Consider the following 26139-nt stretch of genomic DNA (forward strand, 5'->3'; position numbering starts at 1 on the left):
CAATATTACACTAGATTAGTAGGGTGTAAATACTAGTAAGTTAATAAATCAAAGTTGTACATTTTTGTTGTTTAATCAAATTTCACAGCAATTTCTACATGTTATATTTAACTTGAATTTTACTTTATCGCATGGGTTTTTCAAGTGTTAATCTATTTATTTCATAGAATTCATGAAAGGACCCCTTTACGCAGTTTCAACTGTTTGGAAAATACCCACTTTACTTTATGGTATTATAAAAATGTAGTAACACACAAACCTGCTTGATTCTGAGGTCAAACGAATTTGGAATGTTATATCACACTAGGATGCATATTATTTTGAGATAATTTAACTCTAATTACAAGTATTTCTATGACAACAAAACAATATGAAACTAACAATGTCCATATTTCGAAATAAGTGTTTCTTTAATAGCTTTTTATTTTGAATAGTATTTATTTTATCTTCATTGTCCTATGTACACTTTTAACACATATATCACTGATTATTTTTTCAATTTCTTCACTGTGTTAATTTTTAGAAAATTACCTGGCTGATAGTTTCGAAGTATTATTCTTCATTGCCCAAAGTCTAGTGAAGATTCTGCGCTTTCTTCTGGTTTTGCAGAACACATCACAAACTCCAATCACAACAGCAGTATCTTAGCAAAAAAAAAAAAAAAATCCTTTTCATCTACTCGTCAAAGTATGTGTCGCTACTCTAAATTTATAATCTTGCCGTCTCCAGCATATGGTGTTGCTAAAATCTGATGATGTGGATAAAAGGAACTGTTTAACATAATATAATGTTAATGTATCCTCTGGTGACACATATCTTAACTATAGATTGTGAACAATACTCATTAACGTCATACAGGCTAATCCGTTTTAGTATGAATAATATTAATTTATTATTATAAAATTATTATGATAGTAATAGGCTATTATGCTTAAAAGATGGGAGTTTCCATACATGGTAAGAATGAAAATCAACAATGGTTAATGTGAAATGAAAGTCGTAGATGATTTAAAGTGGCTACTACAAATCGACAGCAGGTACAATTTGTTCTTTGTTATGCTGGAAATATGAGAGTGTTTAACGAGTTCAAAGAGAATTTCGATGTGAGTATGGTGTGCGTAATGTAAGGATGCCTCTCGTTGAAAGCTCTAGCAGTTCTACGAGCACAACGGTTTTCAGCTCCATAAATAAATATGATTTCTGTTCTCTCTTGAAGGGTATACACTATTTTACAATAATTTAATACACGAACACAACTATTACAAGAAATGTTCAATGTAGCTTCAGCTCTAATCAACAGTAACAACAATCGAGGTTGCCAGGCAACGATGTAAAACAAAAGATGTGAAATAAATGAATGAGGTGTTTAAATAATTGAATGCTCGCTCTTTCATATTGGCTTTAAGAAGTATAAAAATATAGGAGTGCCATTTGAATTTTCTAAAGGGGTGGCTAGGGGTGGGAGTGAATCTAAAATGCAATTAAGCTTGGTTTCAAACTTTCCCCTCAATACCTAAATTGACGTGTTTTTTATTTAAATTGAATTCAATCTAAATAATTAGCTATTTAAACTGAGAAGTTTTGAAAAGAAAGCCCTGTATATAATTTAACATAGAACGTTTAAGTGGGCACCAATTTCGTAAAAATGTCCGTTATCATTATTTCTTTGTCTACGTACATCTTGCGCTTAGTGGGAGAGTGTGAATGTAATCTACAATGTATTATTATTATTATTATTATTATTATTATTATTATTATTATTATTATTGGAAAAATAAAGTAAGTTAAGCATTTCATACATAAAAGCAAAGGAAGTTTAAAACAAATATTTAAAAATTTAAAATGTTATGAAATATTTTTGTACAATTCAATACATATGAAGAAAAAGGAAAAAAATGATGACTAGATGACAATTATTATTTTATGGTATTTTCATATATGATATCATCATCATCATCATCATCATCATCATCAATAACTTCAAGGTTTAGGCCGATGGCCTGTTCCACCTCCAGAATTTTATCCGTCAAACTGGTCTCTCCAACGTCTCTTTGGTCTTCCCACTCGTCTTCTTCGTGTAGGTCTGTACCACCATGTTCTAAAAGGTATCCTGTCGTTGGGCATTCTTGTTATATAGTCCTACCAATTATTTCTATATTTTTCAATTATAGTTATTATACTCTCGATATCCAGTTCTTGACGTATATCTTCATTTCTCTTATGGTCCTGTAGTCTAAAATTATTATTATTATTATTATTATTATTATTATTATTATTATTATTAAACTAAATAAACCTCAAGTGTATTTTTACTGCATATATGTACTTCAATTTTTATCGCATATTTGAATAGTTTTCACTGTATAGTTGCATGCATATTTTCTAATTTTTATTGCATAATGTTCCACGGTCTAATAATAATAATAATAATAATAATAATAATAATGCATAACTGTTTCAAATAGGTACAAGATATTTTATTAGGTCAAGAAGTGCTTGTAATACAGATTTAGGCCTAAGGTTAGGCTATGTGCAGCACACGTTTTCTGTTGTTAACTTCATACTATAATCAAACAAAAACTTAAATTATTTGCCTAATGCCTTTGTTGTTTTGCTGACAGTTAAATTTTCTATAATTTGTAATAGATGCAGACTATATTATAGTAGATACGTGTTTTAATAGTGTGAAATCTTAGCCTCAACTGAATCACCCCTACTTGTTTTTTACATTCCTCAGCAGGATCATTTGGCAAGAGAGCGGAAGGCCATTGTTACTCCATTATTTGCAAATTAAATACCGGTACATGATATATAATTTAGAAATCTTCTCACTATTCGTGAGCTGCAACAAGGGACAAGAGTACTTAACCATAGAAATGTTTACAAGTTCAGTGAACCATTAATTTTGTTTTGACAATGAAACTCCTACAAGTACATAGCTGCAAATACATTTTGTGATTGATGGAAATATACCTAGTTTTAGAGAGGCAAGTGTTACAAAAAAGTAAAGAATGCTAATGAACTTGGTTTCATTTCGAATATAGGTGATGCTTCAGGAGAGCAATTGATCCTTTCAATGCAGCTGAAGTTACAATCGGAATAATAGATGTAAGTATTCCAAGCCTCTTACATCTTTCATGAAGAGAGTAGCGGTACCTCTTGCTTCAACCAGAAGTCCGATTACATCAAGCTCTTTTAGCTGGTACTTTTAGAGGTAATATGGAATGGTAGGTTTGTAGATATTCTTAGATACAGTTGTAACAATATTTTAGCATATGAAATTGCAAAAATTCTAATGAAATTTTGTTTTTTGAATTAAAAGGAAGTAATTAAATTCCAATATTCAAGAAAAGACTCATAAATAGTGACTTCTCATTTGATGGAATAGTCCCATATGTCCAATGCATTTTTCTTAACCTGGAATCCTTTGCAGTTAAATAACTTCCAAGAAATTCGTTTGTTTTTCTAAAATCTCGAAGTGATATTTCGGTGTGGCTTTCCAATTATTTTATTTTAAAGTAACACAATACAATATACCATCATTTTACAGTTTGAAATTGACACAGATTTGCCAGAATCTTCCTTCTCCTGATTTACACTATCGGAATAAGTGGGTAGCTGGCAATTCCACAGGCATTGTTCCTGTTGCGAGCGAAGCGCACGTAACCTTGTTCTCCCCACCACGTGCCCCAGGAGTTCTTAATCAGCCAGTAATCTTCATTAGTGTAGGGATCAGTGCCATATCCAATGATAGCCACGCAGTGAGCCAACGAGTTTCCACAGTTACTTTCGTAGTATACTCCTGGAGACAAATAATGAAACAAGTAAGTAAATCTATAAAGAAATTCATGTGTTGTGGAAAGTAAAATGACATGTTGTACCTGAGCTGTATTGTGCGAACGTGTTATAGTCCGCCTGGAAGCATATACTGGCCGGACCATAATTTGCAATCGCTTCCTGCAGGGCAGCTTCGTTGCCGAACTGTACTTGGTAGTAGTTTGAGATGCTTCCCCCCGAGTAGGATGGATTGTACCGACAAGATAATTGCTGAAATGTACCATTAACTGTGCATCAGTAGGTCTCCTCTAGTAAATGATTTGAAACTTGATTAGTACAGGAACATCATTTTATTTTTACTTCAATTTTTATTGTACCGGAGTTTTTTAATGTACTTCACTCCCACCCCTTCTACTAATGAAGTTCAACCGTCCTCCACACAGATCCAAGACCGCATATACAGTCATAGTAGCCTACGGTCATAGTAAACAGTATGTTCCAAAAATATGTTCGCGTTTTCCAGTGACGAAAGAGATTTCAATATTGAATCATTTTCGCACAGGTACTGTCGTCCATTTGCCTACGTCGTATCCCGGTTTCCCCCACCAGCTTTTATTCGCCAGCTAGTGGCTGGGCTGTCTTAGCTCTTTTCTGAGAACATTAATTTCTGTTAGGAATTAGACGTCTATGTAATATTATACCCATACAACTGTTTAAAATAACTTAAATGAAAGGGTCTCGTTAAGTAATTAACTGTCACGTGATTTCCTTCCTTTCTACGACCCTGCGACAAAACCACTTGGACGGATATACTCCGCGTCAGACCAGCAAGTTACTGCAGACTTTATGAGACAACAAACCCTCACACCACAGCCACAGCCAAACAATCAGTAACAATAATTGTGCAGGAGTGTGGGGGAGGGCAAGTACGGCAGAGCGTACTGACTCCTTGTGTATACTATCCATTCTAAAAATGTTTTCTTTTACATCACGCACACAATTTAACTCTGGACTGCTCACCCTATTTTGGATTCATTACTGCTCACCTGGGGTATGTTGTCACCCCACGACTTTTCTCTCCTCCTTCCCTCGACTACAAGTAATTAAAACGTTTGTCGTTCAATAGCCCAAGCTATTATTAGATTATTATACTAAACTACAGAAGAAAATGAAGTCATCTGGGGTGACGCGTCACGGAAGTACAAATACATGTTTAGTACCATAGTTCTTTCGTCGGAACCCAATATTCTTTTCCGGGTTCGCAACTTTTTAAGCATTCTGGCGACTTGTCCATTGTTTCAGTACGACAAGAAAGAGCAAACTAATTGAAGGCACTACACTGACTTATTCTTGCACAGCGATTTGAAGCTGAACTAAACTAAACTAAAAACTAATTGCATACAAAAAACACGCAATATTTACACAAACTACAACAGCGAATAGATTGGCAATCGACACTTTCAAACAGGACAGTAATACGTTTGCACGAGCCCAGCGACAAGCGGTAACTGTCAATCAAGACGCGGTTGTGATTTAAAGCTTATAATTCTGTACCTGCTGAGTTGCAAAATACAAAGGTCCTTTAAATATTTCTTCCAAGAGCTATTGTTACATGAGCAACATAGTTCCCTATTTCAAGTACACAGTAACTTACTGGTCTGACACGGAGTGTAGTAGATAGTATGTCTGGGTAATTTTATTTTTTCGGATCGAATTTACAGTACGTAAGGTACTCTTTTATAGAGTAGGTACAGAATTATTTCAACATGAGTTACTAGTACGAAGAACGAAACTGGTAATTGGGATTAGGTACAATAGTCCATAGTGCGATAATATGCACATTAGAACTGAAGACTGTATCGAAATGAACGGGCACCATTTAAAAAAAAAGTGTTTAAATATCCATATTATGATTATTTTTCAATTTAACTTCGTTCTCTATTTTGTACGCTAATGTGCTGTAGACAGTATAATATACACTGCATAATGAATACGTCCACATGGACAGCTCAGTTCATGAGTAAAAACACTCATTGTTAATACTGTACTGTAGCCCTATTTTGATTAAACAAAAACCTAACGAAAATGATCAAACTCAAAAGCGCAATATTTCCTAGTTTACGTAAATGGATGAACTACTTTTCTTTCCTCCTATACCTAGTAAAGTGATTTGTTTGTATATTACGCCAGTATCATCGAACTCCAGTCGTGGAAGGGGTAGCAAACGGCGTTGATCCAGAGGTATAGGCAAGTTAATATTAAAAATGTTAGTAAAAATAAAATGATGTCCCTGTATGAATCGTTACATAGCGCAGTTCATTCGTTTCGTCAAGAGTCTAAAGGGTGAAGACAAACTACCTAGACAAGCATTTTGTGATACGAGGCGCGCCCATAAAGTAACTTTCCCACTCGTCCCACAGCTAGCAAACCATATGTTGCGCGAAGCGACTGCATGTGCGTGATAGAGTAATGTCCTGGCACGGCGCATGCGCTAGCGGAACTTCCCGAGTGCTCTCAGTAGCTTCGTTTCATTGGTTAAAGATGGACGTTCCTATTCCAGCTCCCGCCGCGTGTGAAGTGCGGTCAGTGATAAAGTTTTTGAATGCACAGGGCATAGCGCCATAGAAATTGATCGTCAGCTGTGCCAGGTCTATGGGCAAGCAGATGGTGCGTTGCTGCTGTAGACAATTTTCAGCAGGACACCAAAATGTGCACGACGAGGAGCACAGTGGGAGGCCAACCATCATCACTAACGATCTTGTGGAGCAACGCACCATCTGCTTGCTCATGACGTTAGGCCCATCAATTTCAACCGGCGCTAAGCCCTGTGCATTCAAAAACTTTATCACTGATCGCACTTCACACACGGCGGGAGCTGGAATAGGAGCGTCCATCTTCAACCAATGCAACGAAGCTACTGAGAGCACTCGGGAAGTTCCGCTAGCGCATGCGCCATGCCAGGACATTACTCTATCACGTACACGCGTCACTTCGCGTAACATATAGTTTGCTAGCTGTGGGACGAGAGGGAAAGTTACTTTACGGACGCGCCTCGTAATAGGTGGGATCTAATCAAGCATAATTTGTTAGGATATCATGTATCAGAAGAGCAACTTTGTTACATCTTTCACTTTCCATTCCTTTGTGATGTCTTCAAAGCAGTTCCTAATTTCTTAGCAACATGTTGAGATACTCATCTTTCTTGATATCAACATCATCACCATACTTTTTTGTTGTTGAAGGTTTATGCATGTCTTTGAATCACCAGTTCCATGCACGCGCTGGTTCCAAAATAAGCACACATTTAAAAAACTGAAACATTACTTCATTTTTTAGAATTAAAAACTAAATTTCCATTTTTAATTACTTTTTCGTTATTTTCACCGATTCATATTTTAAACACATTTTTCAATCTACCATTGATTTAATATTGTATGTATTCTGAATATCCTCTGCAATTAAAAGGAATTTACCTGTTCCTATATTTCTTAAATGTAGTTCTGATCTCCTGGTGCCACTCACCGTTCCTTGGTAGGGGTAGTAATCTTCGGTGTCGATTCCTCCGTTACTGATAACGTAGTTCATTGCTCTGGCAGGATACCCGTAATCACAATTGCCGCCATTTGAACAGTCCAAGAGATTCTGCTCGCTTAACGCCACAAGGTAATTATATCTGATGAACAACTGACTCTCAATGGCCGCAGCCTGGAATGGCACATAACAAGCAGTAACAAATTGAAGACAGTCATGAAAGCAAAAGATCATCGCAAATCATGCATATGTTCATCTCTCTTAAAATATATCATATTACTTACAAAAGAAAGTAATTTATTTATATTTCTGCGATCGATTCTGGAGAAGATCGTTAAAAACGGGCGACGAGGAAAGAAATTAGAGATACGGTAAAGTTTTCAGATTTTGTCAATCGAAATTGCCCTATATTGTTTATGAAGTCCATGCCACAACAGAAGCACAATGTAGTATTTGTATTTCTAATCATGTGTGTGTGCATCACTTCTCTCGAAAAACAGAAATTTCGAGCCTTACATTGGCATATGATGAATTTTCATGAAGTTGCGAACGAACCAAGGTCTTCAGACATTAAGGGTATTATGTACGTGAACAACCACAAATATTGTCAGAAAATGCAGGTTCTAAGTTTCTAAAATTTTATAAGGAAATGAACTCACAATTGGACAAAAATTACAAGGTACCACAACAAAACTTATTAGAACTTAAATATCTGTTAAAAGTATAAAAACGTTACTAGTAGTATTTTTTAGAATTCACTTTTTATTTTAAATTCAATTTTCCAAAATTTGAAAATTTTCACACATATTATTTCTTAACTCCACAACCATCAGAGATAGAATTCTGAAATTTTGTACACTGATTTAACATAAATTTATGCAAAAGGTAGACTACAATAATGCCCATTTCTTTCAAAATAGAAATATCAAGTCATAAAACATTATGTAAATGTTAATATATTTTATATAGGACATATAAAAAATTAATTGTATTAAAATAAACAACTCTACATGTCTGAGAGTAGTCCACTTTTCAGAAATAAGTGTTTATTACATACAGGAAAAATATTAAAAATGTCGGAGAGACCATAACAATGTTATGCTTAACAAATGATGTAACTGCAGTTTTTATTTTTTTCATACTTTGATAAAACTGGTTTGAAAAATATTATTAGTAATCTTTTTTTATACTTTTATCAGATATTTAAGTTCTAATAAGTCTTGTTGGTGTACCTTGTAATTTTTGTCCATTGTAAGTTCATTTTCTTATAACATTTTAGAAATTTAGAGCCTGCATTTTCTGATAATATTTGTGGTCGTTCACATACATATACCCTTAAATGGTTACTATACTAAGGTCATATAATCTAGTACAATCTACCGTTACTTTTTTGTCTTTCAGAGATCTGAACTAAACTAAATATCGTGGTTACGTCATAGTTACGAGTGCGCATGAAAAGCACCATTTGCCTATTTTGTAATTTTCATAAAAGCTTCCGATATATATATATATATATATATATATATATATATATATATTCTCTGTACGTCTTCATAGATTATGAGCGAGTCCATGTGAAACTGGACGGAAAAATTGGAATAGAGAGAGATGGGTATTTTTGCGAAATATGACAACCCTAAGTCTAATAGTTTTCTTACAAAAATTCACCAAATTTACCGTATATTAAGAAAATTACGTTCTTTATACGGCCATAACTGCCTAACTCTTCATAATACAAATTTCAACAATACCTCACTTTAAAGCTCTTATCTTTCCGAACATACCGATTTGTAAAATATATTCATTGTTATATAATAATTAGTGCACTGTCGATTTAATTAGTATTTAAATTATTTCCCCACAAATAAAATGAAAACTAAAAATATTGCAATATAGCAAACTTTTAGGACTAATTAATACAGCTTTCAGGTTTTTGTTTCAACGCATACAAGCAAAGAAATAAAATACCGGGTTTTTCAAAATGAATATGGGGGTTTTAAGGCTTTGTAGTATTTATTACATTTAACGTACAGTTATAAATAATACATGAAATGAAAGAGCAATTTAAACAGTTTTGTACGCGCATGCACTGTTTCCTCTGTCTGCCGTTAGAAAGCGCGTTGAACGAGTGAGATGGTCTTTCACGCGTAGTCCCAAGAAATCTGTTCGGAAGGCTAGTCGTGAATTAGCAATTCCAGCGACGACTGTGTGGAGAATTTTAAGGAGACGCATATGGAAGTACGCGATTGGCTAAACGGTGTTTTACCCGACCGCTGGATTGGCCGAAAGGGTCCGAATGACAGAGCTTGTTTCGCATGGCCTCCACGTTCACCAGATGTTACGCCATGCGATTTTTAACTTTGGGGATTCATAAAGGATCGTGTGTATGTACCTCCGCTACCAGCTGACCTACCAGACTTAAGACAGAGGATTGAAGCAGTTGTTGCAACAATTACTCCAGACACACTGATCAAGGTTTGGGAAGAACTCGCTTATCGACTCGATGTGTGCCGTGTGACGAATGGTGCTTACATTGAGCACTTACTGTTTGAGTTACTCTTTCATTTGGTGTATTATTTATAATTGTACGTTAAATTTAATAAATACTACAAAGCCTTAAAACACCGGTAGTCATTTTGAAACACCCGGTACTTCATATCCGGAAATTAAGTTCCTTATATCTGTCTTAGGGTACGTACACGTTGGAGCGACGATAAACGATAAAAGAAGCAGCGATGCTATATCAGAGAGAATTGAAGCATGCATTGTTATTGAGGTGTGCATATTGGAGTAACGATAAAAGCGATGAAAAAGAAAAGTTCCATTTTCGTCGCTCTTATCGTTTAGCTATATGATCTCTGATTAAGATAATATTAATCTGTATAATTACCGGTGGTTATCAATATATCCGAATATTAATCGATTTATTATTATTTCGGCATATTAAATTAATTATTGTAGATACTGGCAAATTGATCAGTTGTATATTTATTGGTCATATGTTATGTGATCACAAGAATCAATCACAGCACAACGAATTTATACTATCTTTGGGATGAGAAACGGGTTTAATTTTGTAAGTATTTAAGTTATATTAACCTTGAACTTTGCAGCTGATATTTCCTATATATCTTCTTTCATTAAGTGGATGTATAAAATATCTTCTACTGATAAATCAAAATGTTCGTTTCCCGCATCCTCGTTGCTCCAATATGAACACTTGATTCTTTGATAAAACCAAAGCATCGCTAGATGGTTTCTTTTATCGTTTATCGTTGCTCCAACGTATACCTACCCTTACCCGTCATCAGCATGATTATACAGGTCGACATAGCTGATATTAAGGATGATCTCTGCAACTCAAGTCGGCTTGTTACAGAGTGACGTTGGAGAAGTGATTGTGGGTGGTTTGTGGACCAAATGTCAATAGTGAATTTTATAATTAGTAGGGACGACTTTTATTAATTCTTTATAACTTTGCTGAAGTATTCGTGCTTATTAATTTACACAAATTTGTGTTTTATTTTAAACTAGCCTACATGCATTTGGTTGAGTCTTGAATTTTGACTCGCTGAACTCGGAAACCGGTAAATATTTTGAGCACCGATAAGTTTTAAAGGTAATTTCCATTTTTTCTCAATATTTCTCCCGCTTTGAAACCCATCTAACCTGAAAAACAAAAGTTTGCCGCTTACCAACTTGTGGAAGCACATGATCTACATCGTTAAATATGTTACATCATATATGAGAAAATATTCAAGTGTAAAACATTTACAATCGAATTATAGTAAACTGAAATTCCTTGTTATGTCGTAATAAAAGCCCAGTAATCTTCAATATAATTAATGATGTCTCTTGTTTTGACTCGAAGATACTGATCATGTAGAAAATCTGCCGCGCAGTTCAGATTCTATACTGATAGATGACATGCATAGAAACTATTTACTTGAATTTAATCGTTTAATCGAGTATTGATCGAGATGAAAAATGTTTTAATACTGGGTGTTCATTTCAAAGTGTGTCATGACGTCACTGTTGTGAGTCATCGATTTGAAGCGAGTTTCAGTTTTTATGTCAGAGAAGTTGTCTATTAATCAAGGCGTTCAATCTGAACTTGAGAACGTGTACGATATAACTTGAACGTCGTAGCAACAGATGGCGGTCTGTAAAATCTGTGTGCTACCATAACCTCTTTCGAACTATTTTGCGCGGACAAGTCATAAGCAGGATATTTGTTATCTCGGTTGCGTACGGCAACATTCCACAATACAAATCAAATGCTCCGTGTCCATGTTGACCGTCGAAGTTAATGTCAACAAATACGTAAGTAATCGTCTTAACCATTTCCACATATCCCGACAGTAAGAAAAAAAACTCACCTCTGTACGTGTTTCCAAACAGTTCACATTCCTGCCACGACAGGTGTTACCGTACGTATCGGTAAGTACTCTTCAGAATGAACGCCGTACTTGCTAGGCAACTTCTCTGGCACATACGTAATACGCCTCTTTGGAAGTGTAAAGATTGAATCCTCTAGGCTCATCGACTAGCCACTTGACGGCATACAGCGAGCCATGACACACTTTGAACTGAACACGCAGTATAGTGTAATGCACAATTATTTTTAAATTTAACTTGTGTTCGGTGATAAGCATAAGTATTAAATGTTGTATATCTGTATATATTGTATCGTTATATTACAAAACAACTATTTTAATTACTTACTAACATATTTATTATGATGCTTATAATTTATTGTGTCAATTTCTCCGGGAATTTTTGAGACAAACATAAATAACAAAAAGTATGAAGACTCACCTAGCTAATATTGCTTCATTCGTGATTTTAAACATGTGAGTGCAGTCATATGCTCCGAATTAAGTGTCGCTCTACGTTTAGTAACAATGTTTTCTGCATCACTAAACACGAAACAACTTTTTTTTCTGTCAAGCACTTCTCCACGATCGTTCAATTTAAATCCAAACGTTTCACCGAGTTTACCTCTCAGATTCTCACATGATATAATGGAGTTTACACTTTTCACAAACCAGAGAAAACTGATTTTTTTTCTTTATCAAACTAAACACACAACCTTTATATACAAACTCAGTACAGTAACTGCAACTCCTGCAAAAGTATAGCGGTCGAAACAGAAGACTGGCCCCTATTGTAATCGAATTACCAGATTTTAGAAAGAGAAGAGGGTAGTTACGCTCTCACTTGAACACCGTGTAGACATGGCTATTTTATAAGGGATGAGGGGGACGAATCCCAGAAAAGTATGTGTTTCATATGCTAGGAAGATTAGCTTACCACAAGGTGGAAGTTTTCTTGGGAAACCATACAACTTAATAAGGGTTTCCCATTGTGTTCCAATTTTCAATAGAGGTAGACTAGGTCAGTGTCCTCATATCTCCATCTCTTTCTGAAGTGTTTGTGCAATATTTTCTCTACACTACCTGGTTTACAGTTAGAAAATAACAGTACTATTGTGCTTTTAAGTAAGCAATTTCCGAGATAGAAATATTGTAGGAATTTGAAGCATGAGTTTGTATTAACAAAATAATATCAACTACACCCGATTAATTTTGATCGACTCGATTATTCGATTAAATATTTTGATCGATTAACCTTACAACAGAAATTGATCGATTAATCGACTAAATCCCACAATACTAATAAAAACACACAGATATGAAGAAACCTGGAACTGTATAGGTCTATTTCTAAATTCTTCCATTCTTTAGAATCTTACAACTTTATGTTCTTACTTTTTAGGAATATGAAAGTAAAATTTATTTCTATAATAATTATAGTACAAAACGCTAGAAGTAATTACAGTGCTCATATTTATTTTATTATATAATTTTCTTAATAGGAGTAGTTTCGGTTGGTGCATCGTCTGCACTAGGCATATTCACCGTGCTGAATGTCCAGCAGGAGCCGCAAGAGCCTTGGTCCTTCACGTAAGTGACTGCACCATAGTCGCGCCAATCAAAATTGCTTGGAGCCGACTTGGTGCCATCGCTGACGAACGGCTTCCCGGACATTACTGTTTGGTTTGTGAACACGTTGCGCAGAAGCATCGTGCTCTCGAACTCCTCCTTGCTCTGCAAGACAACCATACCTTTCATCATGTTCACAAAACTTCACACTAATGATAAAAATGTGATTTATAGAAAATTGGACAGCTTGCAACATTGGCATCAATGCACAGCTTATTTATAAAATAGAGGGTGCTTTGCTCTGCATCTAAATCGCAACTGTGATACTAATTGGGATATACCTCCTTGGATACGACACATAAAGCTCAGGACATAGGTCCTAGCATACCGTAATTCTAATTTGAAGTGTGGTCTTCTTGGGATGCTGTACATAAAACCCATGAAATGGGAATTAACAATAAATAATATACAACTCGACTGTTGTCTGATTCAGATGCTGCACGTGAAATTCAAGATAGGAATCAGTACACACTACAATATAGAGCTGGACTGTTAAAGACTCATTCACAATGAAAATTAAACATAACGTAACTTCTGTGTTTATGTTACGATTATGTTTAACTAAAAATGTAAACGTTACGGTAAAATCAAGAACATTCACGTTGGGAACATAAACATAACCGCAAAGATACTTGGTAACCATGGAAACATAACAACGACGCCATTTCCTCATATTCTGTCGTATACATCAGCGCTCCACGATTGTGTACTGTTTGCAAATCACGTAAGCATAAACATGAAAGCTTGGAGTTTCCAGACTTTCATGTTAACGGCTTACGGTAATGTTTATATCAGTGTTTATGTGAATGATCCCATTTGCTAACCTGGCCGCAAATTTCTGTGTTTATGTTACGGTTATGTTTAATTTTCAATGTGAATGGGCCTTAAGTCTGATTACAATGATATGGTACACGTGAAGTTCAAGAAATAAGCATCGTTACACACAAATGTTGAGCTGGACCGTAGATTTCTTGATATGCTACACATGAAACTCAAGTTATATGCACCAACATACACACACCATAATGCTGAAAAGGGGTGTAGTTTTTTTGGGGGATTTATTCATATAAAACTCAAGATATAGACACCAGTACATACCACAAAGCTGTTCTGAAGTGAAATTCCCTTGAGATCTCATATTTGAAACCCAAAACATAGGCACCAATGGTACGTACACACCACAAAGTTGAACTAGAGTGTAGCCTCCTTCGATGATAAACATGAAACACAAGACATGACAAAAGTACACAGCACAATTCAATACATAGGCACCAGTACACTCCATAACCCTCAAAACATAGACAGTAGTGTACACTTTATCGCTGAACTGAAGTGCGATTTCTTAGGATGCTATACATGAAACTCACGACGTTTTTGTCAACATACACTGGTCTGTATTGTTATGTAAAAAGGACTCATTACTTACCATATCCGAAAACTGATTGATTCCAAGCGTGTAAGAGTGTTCACCAGCGTTGTGTTTTTCCACTCTCTCTTTGTTTTCAAAGTACACGGACATTTTCCGAATATCTTCTTCAACAGATTCGTATTTCTTTCCATATTTAATCTGAAATAGAGTTTAGACCATTTAATTGAATTGTTTAAGATGAAATCTCTTGTATAGTGTTGTTATAGTTCACTCTTTATTTTAAATTGGTTTTGAAATTAATATATTTACCCTTCCTTGTCTGTTATCATAATATCTTTAATTCATTAGTATCAAAGTATTGAGTTATAATTTACAAACATCGATAAAAATGTTCGATAGGTGAATTGGAACTTATAAAACTGTATGAAATGCTGAATGGTCACTTAGGATAAAGGCATAGAGGTATACAGATTACAGATGTTTATCGGGCGGGACATGAAGAATCCCTATCCTCTGCAGTCTAAAGACATTTTTTGTGCATCCGTGACGGAATGAGTTGTGTGCCTGTTGTGTTACCAGGCTAAGCCGGCCCCAATGTCCGCCATACAATGCTCATTTCTCCAGCCTTCAAATCCGTATACAACGTCAATGACGCTGATCTGCCTTTCCTCACTGTTTTATATGTATGTGAGAATCGTTATTTCTCCGTTAGGGGTAGAATAAAGGACTTGGAAGCTCAACGATACATCTGATACAAAACTATGAGTTGTCTAGAGCTCGCCCACCAACTTAGGACAAACCGCGAGGAGCATGGCAGACGGCGACTCCAAACACCCTTACATCCTTGTCTTTGTCCACCACAAATAGGCCTACAACTATGCCATCGGCGAGATTTGAACTCGGGTCGTCGTAAGAGCGCTATGCTAACTGAGGTATAGGCGGTTGTGAGCTGACTTGCTATTTCCAGTTAAAGAGTTTCTTCTTTTCAACCTGTTAAACACTGACGATAGCCTATGGCGTTGTTAGCAACAGAGAAGATAATAAAGGATATTCTACGAGTAACTGAGTTCATTGACAGCTGTGAGCAATATGGGATGAAGGTAAATCCAAACAAGACGAAAACCATGGTTATTGGAAGAAAAATAAAGAAGGTAAACATGCGAATTCGAAATGAGGTAGTTAACAACTGGACAGCTTCAAATGCCTGGGATGTAGTAACATGAGCTACTGCCAGAAAGTCAAACTGAAGATAGCAATGGCAAAGGAAAATTTTAATAGGAAAAGGATCATTTTCTGCGGACCTTTAGAAAAAGAAGTAAGGAGAGACTAGTAAAGTACTTTGTGTGAAGTGTGGCATTATATGGGGCAAAAACATGGGCAATATAACGAAGTGAAAAGAAACGATTAGAAATATAAAATTTAAAATGTGGATATGGAGAAGAATGGAGCCTGTAAAATGGACAAACAAAATAAGAAAGAGTGTATGAAGGAATAATAATGCTGAAACTGATCAGGAAGAGAAAGAGAAATTAGCTGGGTCACTTGCTTAGAAGAAACTGCCTACTGGAGGATACACTGGCATGAATGGTGATCGAAAAAAAAAAGTTCGAGACAGAAAAAGACTTCAAATAATAAACAACTTTAAGATATAGGGATTGTATACGGAGACTAAGTGAAAGGTGGACAAGAGGGAAGATTGGTGAATATTGAGTTTTCAGTGAAGGACCTGCCCTTGGGCAGAAAACTATGAATGAATGAAACTGCCTACCTTGTAGTTCTTCCACTCTTCCAAGTCACGCTGAGTATGAAGATGGCTTGTCGCCATGGCAATCATGCAAAACAGCAAGAACAGCTGCATATCTCGCTTTTATCTGTAAGAAGAAAAAACTGTCAACTCATAATGTTCCGTTATTCACAGCGTCCGAAGTCGCTAGCCCAGCAAGATTAATTTCTGTAATAGGAGAGAAAAAGAAAGAAGCCCATTCATAAAATAAATAACTTCTTATTTCACTATTACTTTAAACTATGCATACTCTTAGCCTCCTCAGAACTCATTTTATTAGCAGAACGCTGGCTTACGGCGACTGCGAACCCGACGTAAAATCCCGGCGATGGGGGACTTGTATTCGTTGTGGGAAAACCAAGGTTGTGGGGTTTTTTCGGGGTTCTCCCCTTTTTCCTCTTCATTCCACAAATACTTACCACAATTCCTGTTTATCATCATCTAAATTTCGGAAATAGGGAACCACTTGTGTCAGCGGGGCACTGAATCGGCCCACCGTATTCTAGGCGAACTACCGGGTGTTCATTTCAAAGTGTGTCATGACGTCACTGTTGTGAGTCAGCGAGTTTCAGCTTTTATGTCAGAGAAGTTGCCTATTATTCAAGGCGTTCAATCTGAACTTAAGAACGTGTACGGTAAAACTTGAACGTCGTAGCAACAGATGGCGGTTTGTACGGTCTCTATGCTACCATAACCTCTTTCGAACTGTATTTTGCGCAGGCAAATCGTACGCAGGGTATTTGTTATCATCGGTAACGGCAACATTCTACAACACAAATCAAATGCTCCGTGTCCATGTTGACCTTCGAAGATAATGTCAACAAATACGTAAGTAATCGTCTTAACCCGCTCCCCATATCCCGACAGCAAGAAAAAAACTCACCTCAGTAGCCTACGTGTTTCCAAACAGTTCACATTCCTGCCACTACCGGCGTTACCGGACGTATCGGTAAGTATACTCTTCAGAATGAACGCCGTACTTGCTAGGCAACTTCTCTGGCACCTAGGTAATACGCCTCTGTGGAAGTGTAGGAAGATTGAATTCTCTAGGCTCATCGGCTAGCCACATCACGGCATACAGCGAGCCATGACACACTTTGAACTGAACATCCAGTATAATAACGTGCAGAGCGGAACCGGAACACCCCAGTACCTCACCCTTGACAGGACATAACACTCAGGCAGATCTCGGGTAGATTGACGGGTTGTTTGAAGTAATATAATGTGACAGCGACGTGAGATTCGAACTCACGACCAGCGTCCCGCGAAAGAGCATATCGCGCGGGCTTCGCGGACGCTGTGGGGCGGCGCGCGGCGGAGGGAGGAGAGGGGAAAGGGCCCACGCGACGAGGGGAGAGTGCACGCGCAACTGTGCATGCGGAGTAAGGGAGAATGGACCTTCCCGACTCTTCCAGAAGCCCGTCGAAGTGGAAAAATCGCGAATTCGAAGTCTCTCGGTTACGTTGCTGTGGTTATAAATTACGGACGCGAAGGAGTGTGTGTGTCATTCATGATTAGTTCAGTCAGTAAGCCAGTGAACAGAGCAAGCAAGCCAGCCTTGTGTACCGGAGTTCGGCTCGAGTGTGCGTCCGCAACTGTTTCAGCATCCGAAGGCCTGAGTTCGAGTGCAGTGGACCGCAGTTGGAGGGACCTGAGTTCGAGTACAGTGAACTGTCTCTGAAGGTCTGTGGTTCGAGATACGGTGAACTCGAGTGACTGAGCTAGAAGAACTGCGAACTGAGAACTGATAGTTCTGATTTGTAAATAGTGCTTTGTAAATATTAGTTAAGATTAATAGTTCATTGTTGTTTGTAATAGTCCAAGTAAATTGTCATTGTCGTCGGTGGAGTGCTATAACGAATACTGTGTTGAGTGAAAATCCAATTGTTGACGAGAGCGTTTAAGGCGAATTGTAGAAAGGAATTATTGTTGGAAGAATAAAATTCCATTGTTGTGAGTTAAATAAATTTACAATAAGATACGGCAGACCTCCACAAAAGTTATCTTATTCGGGCTTCTTGGCTAGAGTGGAATATGTGGTTCGACGGATGGTGGTGTCGGCTCAGTTCGGCACGCAACTCATTTCGCAGCGAGTGCACAAAAACCTACTTGAGCTGAAGTGCTTTGGAATGCCCCTTGTCCCACCAGATAATTCTTAATATCAGTACCAATGGCTATTTTTAAAGAAGATCAGAATTTGTTTAAATGTTACGTGATTTAAGCTGGGTTTCCAGAACAAAGCAAAAATTAATAAACTATAAAGGGGAACCGTAAATAATTCATTAATTTCAGAGGGTTATACAAAAGAATATAATACAATTTTGCTCGTTTTTCTTCCTTTTTCAGATAAAAATTGTTTTATATTAAACATTTCATAGCGTGTTTTTGGAAAGTCATTCATTAAATTTCCAATATGTCAGTCAATTTAAGAGAGTAGTGTGTTATGATGATACTATTATATGATTGAAATAATTTTACTTTTGTTCTTTAAATGCGCAGAAATTTGATCCGAAAAAATGTAACATTGTAAAATTATTTTGCAGGACGAAAAGTTACATTTGTTTGGATCAAATTTATGAGCATTTAAAGTACAAAACTAAAATACTTTCTATTATTTATTATCTTAATACACTGCTCTCTTAAACTAACTGAACATATTGGGAATTCAATCAATGACTTTCCCAAAACAAGCTATGAAATATTTAATATAAAACAATTTTCATCTCGAATAGGAAGCAAAAACAATCAAAATTGCCGTCATATGCTTGTATGGCTTTAAAATATATGGTATAATATGTATTCTATTTAACTTTGAATGGTTATATTAATAAGTATAACACTTACTAATGAGTTTATGTAATAGTCCATTTTATATTAATTATCTCATTTACTAGAATAGGTTCCGCCGCTCTTATTATTCAGTTATCTACACGAAGGCTTCTCTGACATGTTTTCAGATAAATTGTGAAGTACCTATAAATTCAAGCACCTACATAATTAAATTATCTACATTCAAAGTACAGGGTCTTGCGGAATGATGGCCCAGTTCTTAGAGAAGGCTGCGGCTGAAACAATTAAGCGGGAAGTGATGACCTCGAGCACCAGTGGCGGATCCATGACAACTTAAAGGAATGATGACTAACTTTTTTTCTTCAATTATCGCCACTCGCCAGTCCGGGTTGCTCCTAGGTATTCAAGGGATGTACGCTCATCCCTAGTGAATGCTTTGCTGAAATACATATACAAAGCGGAAATAAAACTGTGGAGTTTCTTTTCATGAAAATAAAATAATTCCGTAAACTTATATATAACTTTTCATATCGGGTTAAGGGGGGCTAAGCCCCCCTTAGCCCCTCCCTGGATCCGCCTATGTTAGTGGCGGATCCAGGATTCCTTAAAGTGGAGGCCAAACTTTTTTTTCCTATTATCGCCACTCGCCAGTCCTGGCTGCTGCTACGTATTCGTGGGATGTACGCTCGTACGCTCATCCCTAGTGAATGTTTTGCTGACGTACATAAACAGGGTAATTCATAAATACCTGTGAAAATTTTGTGGGTATAATGTAGAGGTAAAACTAAAACTAAAATGTTCTACACAACTTTTCCCGCAAATCCTTACTTTCAGAGTTATGATTCAAAATGTCATATCTTGCTAGGTATCAAAAACATGTACCAGTAAAGCCTTCGGATGTGTAATGCTCGCCTAGGAGCGACATCGTTAGGTGTTTGTTATTCGTACATCCCTATTACGTACAGTTCATTTCGACCTGATAAAACTTCGTTTACTGATCTTAGAATTTTACAGACTCCGTTCAACTCATTCCGAACTGTTTCATAGCTATTTTGATGTCACTCCTGTAGTTATGCTACGTTCAGAATTCTGAATGGCATAAACGAGCGCCTTCAGACGACCCCAAAGGTAGTAGTCTGGTGATCTGGCTGGCCAAGCAACTGGTGTTGCAGGATCTAGTTTATCGTACACAACTGAAGCCTACTGAACTAACGACAAAATGAATGTGTACCTACGAGACGTGGTGACTGTAGGAACTGCAACAGTGCCATACAACTAAGCATGCCTACGTACAGCAAATGAAGTCCTATCAGGTCGGAATCAACTGTAGTGGGGTGTACGAATAAGAAACATTTACCGCAGTCGCTATGCATGCGAACGTGATATATCCGAAGGTTTTACTGGCCCATGTTTTTTTATGCCTGGCAAGATATGGCACTATGCATCATAACTCTGAAAGTAAGGATTTGCGGGAAAAGTTGTATAGAACATTTTAGTTTTATTTTTATCTCTACATTACACCCACAAAATTTTTACAGGTATTTATGAATCACTCTGTATTATACGAGTGTAAAGCGGAAATAAAACTATGGGTTTAATTACATAAAAATAAAATAACTCTGTAAACGTAAATATAACTGTTGTCATATCGGCTCAAGCCCCCCTTGGCTCCTCTTTGGACCAGCTTATGTTAGTGGCGGATCCAAGATTCCTTAAAGTGGGGGCTAACTTTTTTTTTTTTTCTATTAGCATCACTTGTCAGTTCCAGCTGCTGCTGGATTTTTATGGGATATTCGCTAACCTCTAGCGAATGCTTTGTTGACGTAATCAGATGTTCAATGTCTTCTTGCCGAAGATTATCCCAAGCCTGAATTAAAGAAGTCTCAGAGTCTCCAACATTCTTTATAAATTCTCCATACGTGGTGTTACAACCCTCTGAAGTTGATTCATGCATGCTTTATGGAATTGAGATCCGGGGACTGAGCAGGCCAAGGCAGTACAGAAATCTCTTCTTGCTGAAACCATTCACAAACCGCTCGAGCAGTATGAGCGCGGGCATTGTCATGCATAAGAATGAAATATTCTCTTAGGGCATTAGCAAATGGTCTCACAATTGGTTGCAGAACAGAATTTAAGTACACATTATGATTCATTGTCCCTTCCAGGAAAACTAGTTGTGTTCTGTCCATCATTAGGGCCTGCCTGCCCACATCATGATTGAATCACTTTCGTAGCTGTGGAGTTCCTGAACATGACGAGGTCTTTCTGCTTACCTAGGTTGACGCCAAACCCTGATACGCCTTCCATCGGGGTGAAAGCAGATCTAGACTCATCAGAAAACATAACATGAGTGCAATATTCATAACTCCAATTGACATGTTCATCTGTCCATGTTAGACTCGCTGCCCGATTGTTTCTCCGAAAGACTGGTACTCTGAGAGGACGTCGAGAGAAGAGTGATGGTTCATGAAGTCGGTTTCTTATAGTCTGGTCACTTACAACAAGTCCATCAGTGTACAGGAGGACAGACACAACTTGCCTGTCAGTGATAATCCACTGATGCTTGGTGTGCAGAACCAGAAATCGATCCTGCCGTGCTGTTGTTTTTCTTTCTTAGCCTTGATGATGTTCCTTAACCTCACCTGTGACTTGATAACGTAGCCATACTCGGTTAATAACACTCCATGATGTGTTCAACACTCGAGCAAAATGAGCCCGGCTTTGACCACCTTCTATCATTTCAATAGCTCTGAGAATTTCAGAAGTTGTGAGATGACGTACAGAGGTGAGCCTGCCTGGAGAGAAATAAAAAATAGGTTGCAGCCGCCAAATTACTCTTCAAGGAACGACCACTCATATAAATTGAGGGAAAGAAGACAGAGGACGGACACTGGAAAGTTTTCTTTTCTCAATCGTACTATCAGGAACTGGAATGCTTTACCTGCAGACTTACTAAAGGCTTTACCAACAACCAAAAATGTATTTAAAAATAGGGTTAAGGACTTTACTAATGGGCAGTAGTATATTATACACACTATTTAAAGGGTGTAATTGATAGCTTATTATTTGAAGTATTCTATCAGTAAGGAAGTGTGTTTTGTCAGTGAAGTGTGTAGTGTCAGTGAAGTCTATTGTGTAAGTGAAGTGTGTTTGTGTCAGTGAAGTAGCTGTGCAAAGTATTTGAACAGTGAAATGATTAGAAGTGTTAGTGAAATCAGGATAGAATCAGTGCAGTGAGTGAGTTGACAGCGAAATAAGTGTAGTGCCGAAAGGTACTTGTGCAGGTATGAACCTGTCACACTCGTGGGTCTTAGTTCGAACTTAGGGTTAAGATACAAATTAGATTTACTTTAAATGTTATTTTAAGTGATCATGCTTCATTTAATTTAGGATGCTCCTTGTTATTATTATTATTATTATTATTATTATTATTAATTATTGTTTTTATTAGTTGTGTTTAATATTAATTGTTATTATTGAGTGTAATTAGTTACCACTGCCACCGGATATATACTCATTTGCAGTGTGAATAAATACATGCACATACACATACATGACGACGTTCCATGATCAAATAAGATAACTTCGTATGATTCCAGTATGAAAATAAGAAGATATCTTAAAAATGTTACGTTGAAGAACCAAGTATGAAGATTTTCAAAAGGATAAAAATCTATTTTAAAAAATCGAAACAACTGGATAATACGCACGGTAGAGCAATGTCGATAGTTGACGTTACTCGCAGACCACTAGTCACCGGGCCGTACCGAGCCATGTCAAACAACAGACAATCGAAATGGTAGTAGTAAAATTCGCGACTATATTCTTAAATAAATCACTCCATTAGTCAAGTGCAAGGTTTATGCAGTACAACGACGATGTTTTGAATGCATTAAAAGAAAATGCATATGTAGTAAGATGTTAAAGTAAGTTATGACAACGAAATAAAGGGAAAAAAGGTGTGTTTCACGGAATATCATTTAAATAACAGAAATTAAATTTCCAGTTAATGTCCGCCAAAGCGTTAAGTACTAATCATGACCGCGTTGCAGTTTTATTTGTGTCCTAGAGAAAAAAAAAACCTAGCCTTTTACGAAAAAAAAAACTTTTAGGGGCCATGAAATTATTCACCGCTTTAATTATATTATTGTTTATCAATATTACGAAACAAAAACTGTCATAAGGGTCATAACCGACTAGAAACATCGATACCGAAGAGATAAACCAATTCGGCCGTGATGAAACAAAAGAAAATGCGACAGAGATTTTAGTTCGAGATAAAATGGACACACAATTTTTATGACCATACTGTTAGTAATTGGAGATCGCTTGTAAGATCTGTCTTGATCTTCTATGTAGAAATGTCGTCCAAACAAATTGGTGGTCCAGGGTAATTGAAATAGATGAGAGTAATAGTGGTACCATCTCTCAGTAATGTTCAGAACGAAGGTGGTAGAGAGAAAAAGAAACAAATTTCTTCTTCTAACGACACCACACACCAAAGTCATGTTCTTATGTTGGCAACATTGTGTATTTAGTTAAATTTGGTCGTAACCGTAACGGTACGGTTCAAAGCTACCGTGATAATTCTCCAGTTTATCGAAAAAATATATAAAATAAACAATTGTTCAAAATGTTGTCATGACAACGCTATGGAGTAAGTATTTCACTGATGTCATAATCAGAAATGTAACATAAAATACACAAGAAATGTGATACAAATTATAATTGTCCCTTAGACTTTTTTTGAGCAGTGTATATAACGCGAAAGTGTGTTACTTAAAGATATGGTTTCTTACGTACGTGTACCTGAGTTATTGAAGGATTTAGCAACTATCAGACGTGTTCCTTGCTGCGCCTTTCACTAATTTTGAGGACTTATAGCACTCGAATAGTTCGTGTACACCTCAATGAGCATAATTTATTTCTTCAGTAAGTCTTATCTCTGAACACTTGAACTTGATGGGCTGATAGATAAGATGCTATCACCTAGATGCTTATAAAATGATACAAAAGTAATTAATTGCATACCGCTGAGTGTGTAACACTCCAATCTGGATATTTTGCAACAGACACGTTTGATATATTTGCGATATTTCTCTTTCTATAGATAAAGCACTTTATCTAAGCTTAATCATGTACTGTATTCGCATTAAAAAACAACTGGACTGTCTCGATTAGATCTAACATAATTCGGTACATCATTGACTAGGTACTAAGTTCAATTGAGCACATTTTATTTCGTTCAGTGTCGAAGTTTCATAAACTGGGAAATCCACCTTAAAGAAATTTTAGTCTATCAGTACTTCATAGAACATCTTGTTATTCATAATCTTTTACAGTATCCACCTCGCGACAATGGAATTCCTTGTCACAAAGTATTAGGGGCTGCAAGATAATAAACATTTTTAAAAAGTAGCTTAAAGGGTAACCTCCTTAGCAAGTCACTCTAATTATATTGACTTAAACGGTCATTGACTATATGGTAACTTATTTCTTTAGACATGCATCCTGATAGCGCTATAGAAACCACTCACTATCTCTCGCGTAATCCGGATTTGTGCGAGGCGAGCATGCGTCGGTTCAGAAAAACCAAGGCTTAATGTATGTATGTATGTATGTATGTATGTATGTATGTATGTATGTATGTATGTATGTATGTATGTATGTATGTATGTATGTATGTATGTATGTATGTATGTGTGTGTATGTATGTATGTATGTATGTACGTTTACTCAACAGTCACCAATAAGGCATCATTCATGAGGCAACTGAGCCAGGAGATAATAGAATAGGGTGGCCAGTTCCATTTCCCCTTCATAGCATACATCACAAACGAGTATTATACTAATCAGACTTGAGGTGTATGTAACATTGTTTTCCTCTGACACATTTCATCGCGTAATATGTACGGCCTGATAATAACAGATGTATCAGACAGAGCCTCGATCATAGGATCAAGATAATGAGAAAAAGGACTTTTTTTTTTTTAGAGTGTGGAGACGACTGATATCTGCAGTAATCTGTCAACACTCCATGTATCTAATTGTTTTATTTTTTTACTGTATTATTAATTTTTATCACACATTCGTTCCTTGAACGCGCATATGAATTTAGATAATTTATCGATGTAAAACACTACAAATCTCTCTCACATAGTTCATTTTTCAGCCGCTAGATGACAGCCTGAGAAAAAGCTAGGTACAAAAAGCTACGAGACGATAAAAGTCACCCTCGGCTCTCTTTTTGCGCATGCGCCATCGGTGTAGTATTTCCGTTTCCGGTGTGATGCTGGGCCTCGTTGTAAGCATAAAAATTGTTTTATTCACCGCATTCTAGATTCACCTTCGTCACGATCATATATTATTTACATTTCGGTGATACAAGTTACGTAATTATAATAATAGTGCATTGATAGATTTCACAATTATTACTCCAGCTCCTGTTATCCAAGTCAAACCTTATTTTCGTATAATTGTATTCCAGAATATTTCCTCATAAGTCTTGATAGGCTATATGTATTAAGAGTTAATTTCTGGTGGTAGTATTGATATTAAACTTGGCTAACACAATATTCCATCTACAACTTCAGAGGAGCGGCAAGAACTAGCGCTGAGGTAGTTCTGGATATTTCAATTGTAAACCAACTTACGAATCTCGTGATATGCAAATAAATATCACCAAACGTAGGTGCCAACTTCAGAGGGGCTGCAAGACACTTTGTGTCCAAATTTATAAAACCAGGGGCATCACATCCAGTAAAATTAAGAGTGATCTCAACCTTGTTAACAATTCGAAGAGATATTCCTATGTAAATAAAGCGGCGAAACTAGCGCTGAAGTAGTTCTGGTGATTTCGGAAGTGAAAATTGTTGAATTTATAA

The 26139-nt window shown here is 36.7% G+C and overlaps 1 protein-coding gene and 1 long non-coding RNA gene across 3 annotated transcripts in view; one reads left to right on the forward strand and one right to left on the reverse strand.

Moving 5' to 3' along the window:
* Nucleotides 1-3492: 3492 nt before the first annotated feature.
* On the reverse strand, nucleotides 3493-24199 carry LOC138705171 (crustapain-like). Of its 2 annotated transcripts, none has more exons than XM_069833867.1 (7): nucleotides 24065-24199; nucleotides 16451-16553; nucleotides 14740-14880; nucleotides 13230-13418; nucleotides 7300-7482; nucleotides 3882-4047; nucleotides 3493-3802 (listed from the first exon to the last, which is right to left on the reverse strand). In XM_069833867.1, the coding sequence occupies exons 2-7, from the start codon at nucleotides 16538-16540 to the stop codon at nucleotides 3594-3596; spliced, it is 978 nt and encodes a 325-aa protein (XP_069689968.1). In that variant the 5' UTR covers nucleotides 16541-16553; nucleotides 24065-24199; the 3' UTR covers nucleotides 3493-3593. The 2 variants fall into 2 exon arrangements, with proteins under 2 accessions (XP_069689968.1, XP_069689978.1); XM_069833877.1 differs by having other exon boundaries at nucleotides 24059-24141.
* LOC138705179 (uncharacterized) overlaps nucleotides 3690-26139 on the forward strand; it is a 55284-nt gene continuing 32834 nt past the window's right edge. Inside the window, exon 1 of the long non-coding RNA XR_011333647.1 lies at nucleotides 3690-3824. This is a non-coding gene — a long non-coding RNA (uncharacterized lncRNA). The remainder of the gene's footprint in view (nucleotides 3825-26139) is intronic.

Source organism: Periplaneta americana, chromosome 1 (assembly GCF_040183065.1).
Source record: "Periplaneta americana isolate PAMFEO1 chromosome 1, P.americana_PAMFEO1_priV1, whole genome shotgun sequence".
NCBI lineage: Eukaryota > Metazoa > Arthropoda > Insecta > Blattodea > Blattidae > Periplaneta > Periplaneta americana.

Bases quoted from the DNA above. Each gene is read 5' to 3' on its own strand.
- LOC138705171 (XM_069833867.1), bottom strand. From the start codon at position 16,540: ATGCAGCTGTTCTTGCTGTTTTGCATGATTGCCATGGCGACAAGCCAT. The intron at 13,419-14,739 runs GTAAGTAATGAG...GTTGTCTTGCAG, and splicing joins TCAATCAGTTTTCGGATATG to AGCAAGGAGGAGTTCGAGAG. The intron at 4,048-7,299 runs GTGAGTGGCACC...GGTACATTTCAG, and splicing joins ACTACCCCTACCAAGGAACG to CAATTATCTTGTCGGTACAA.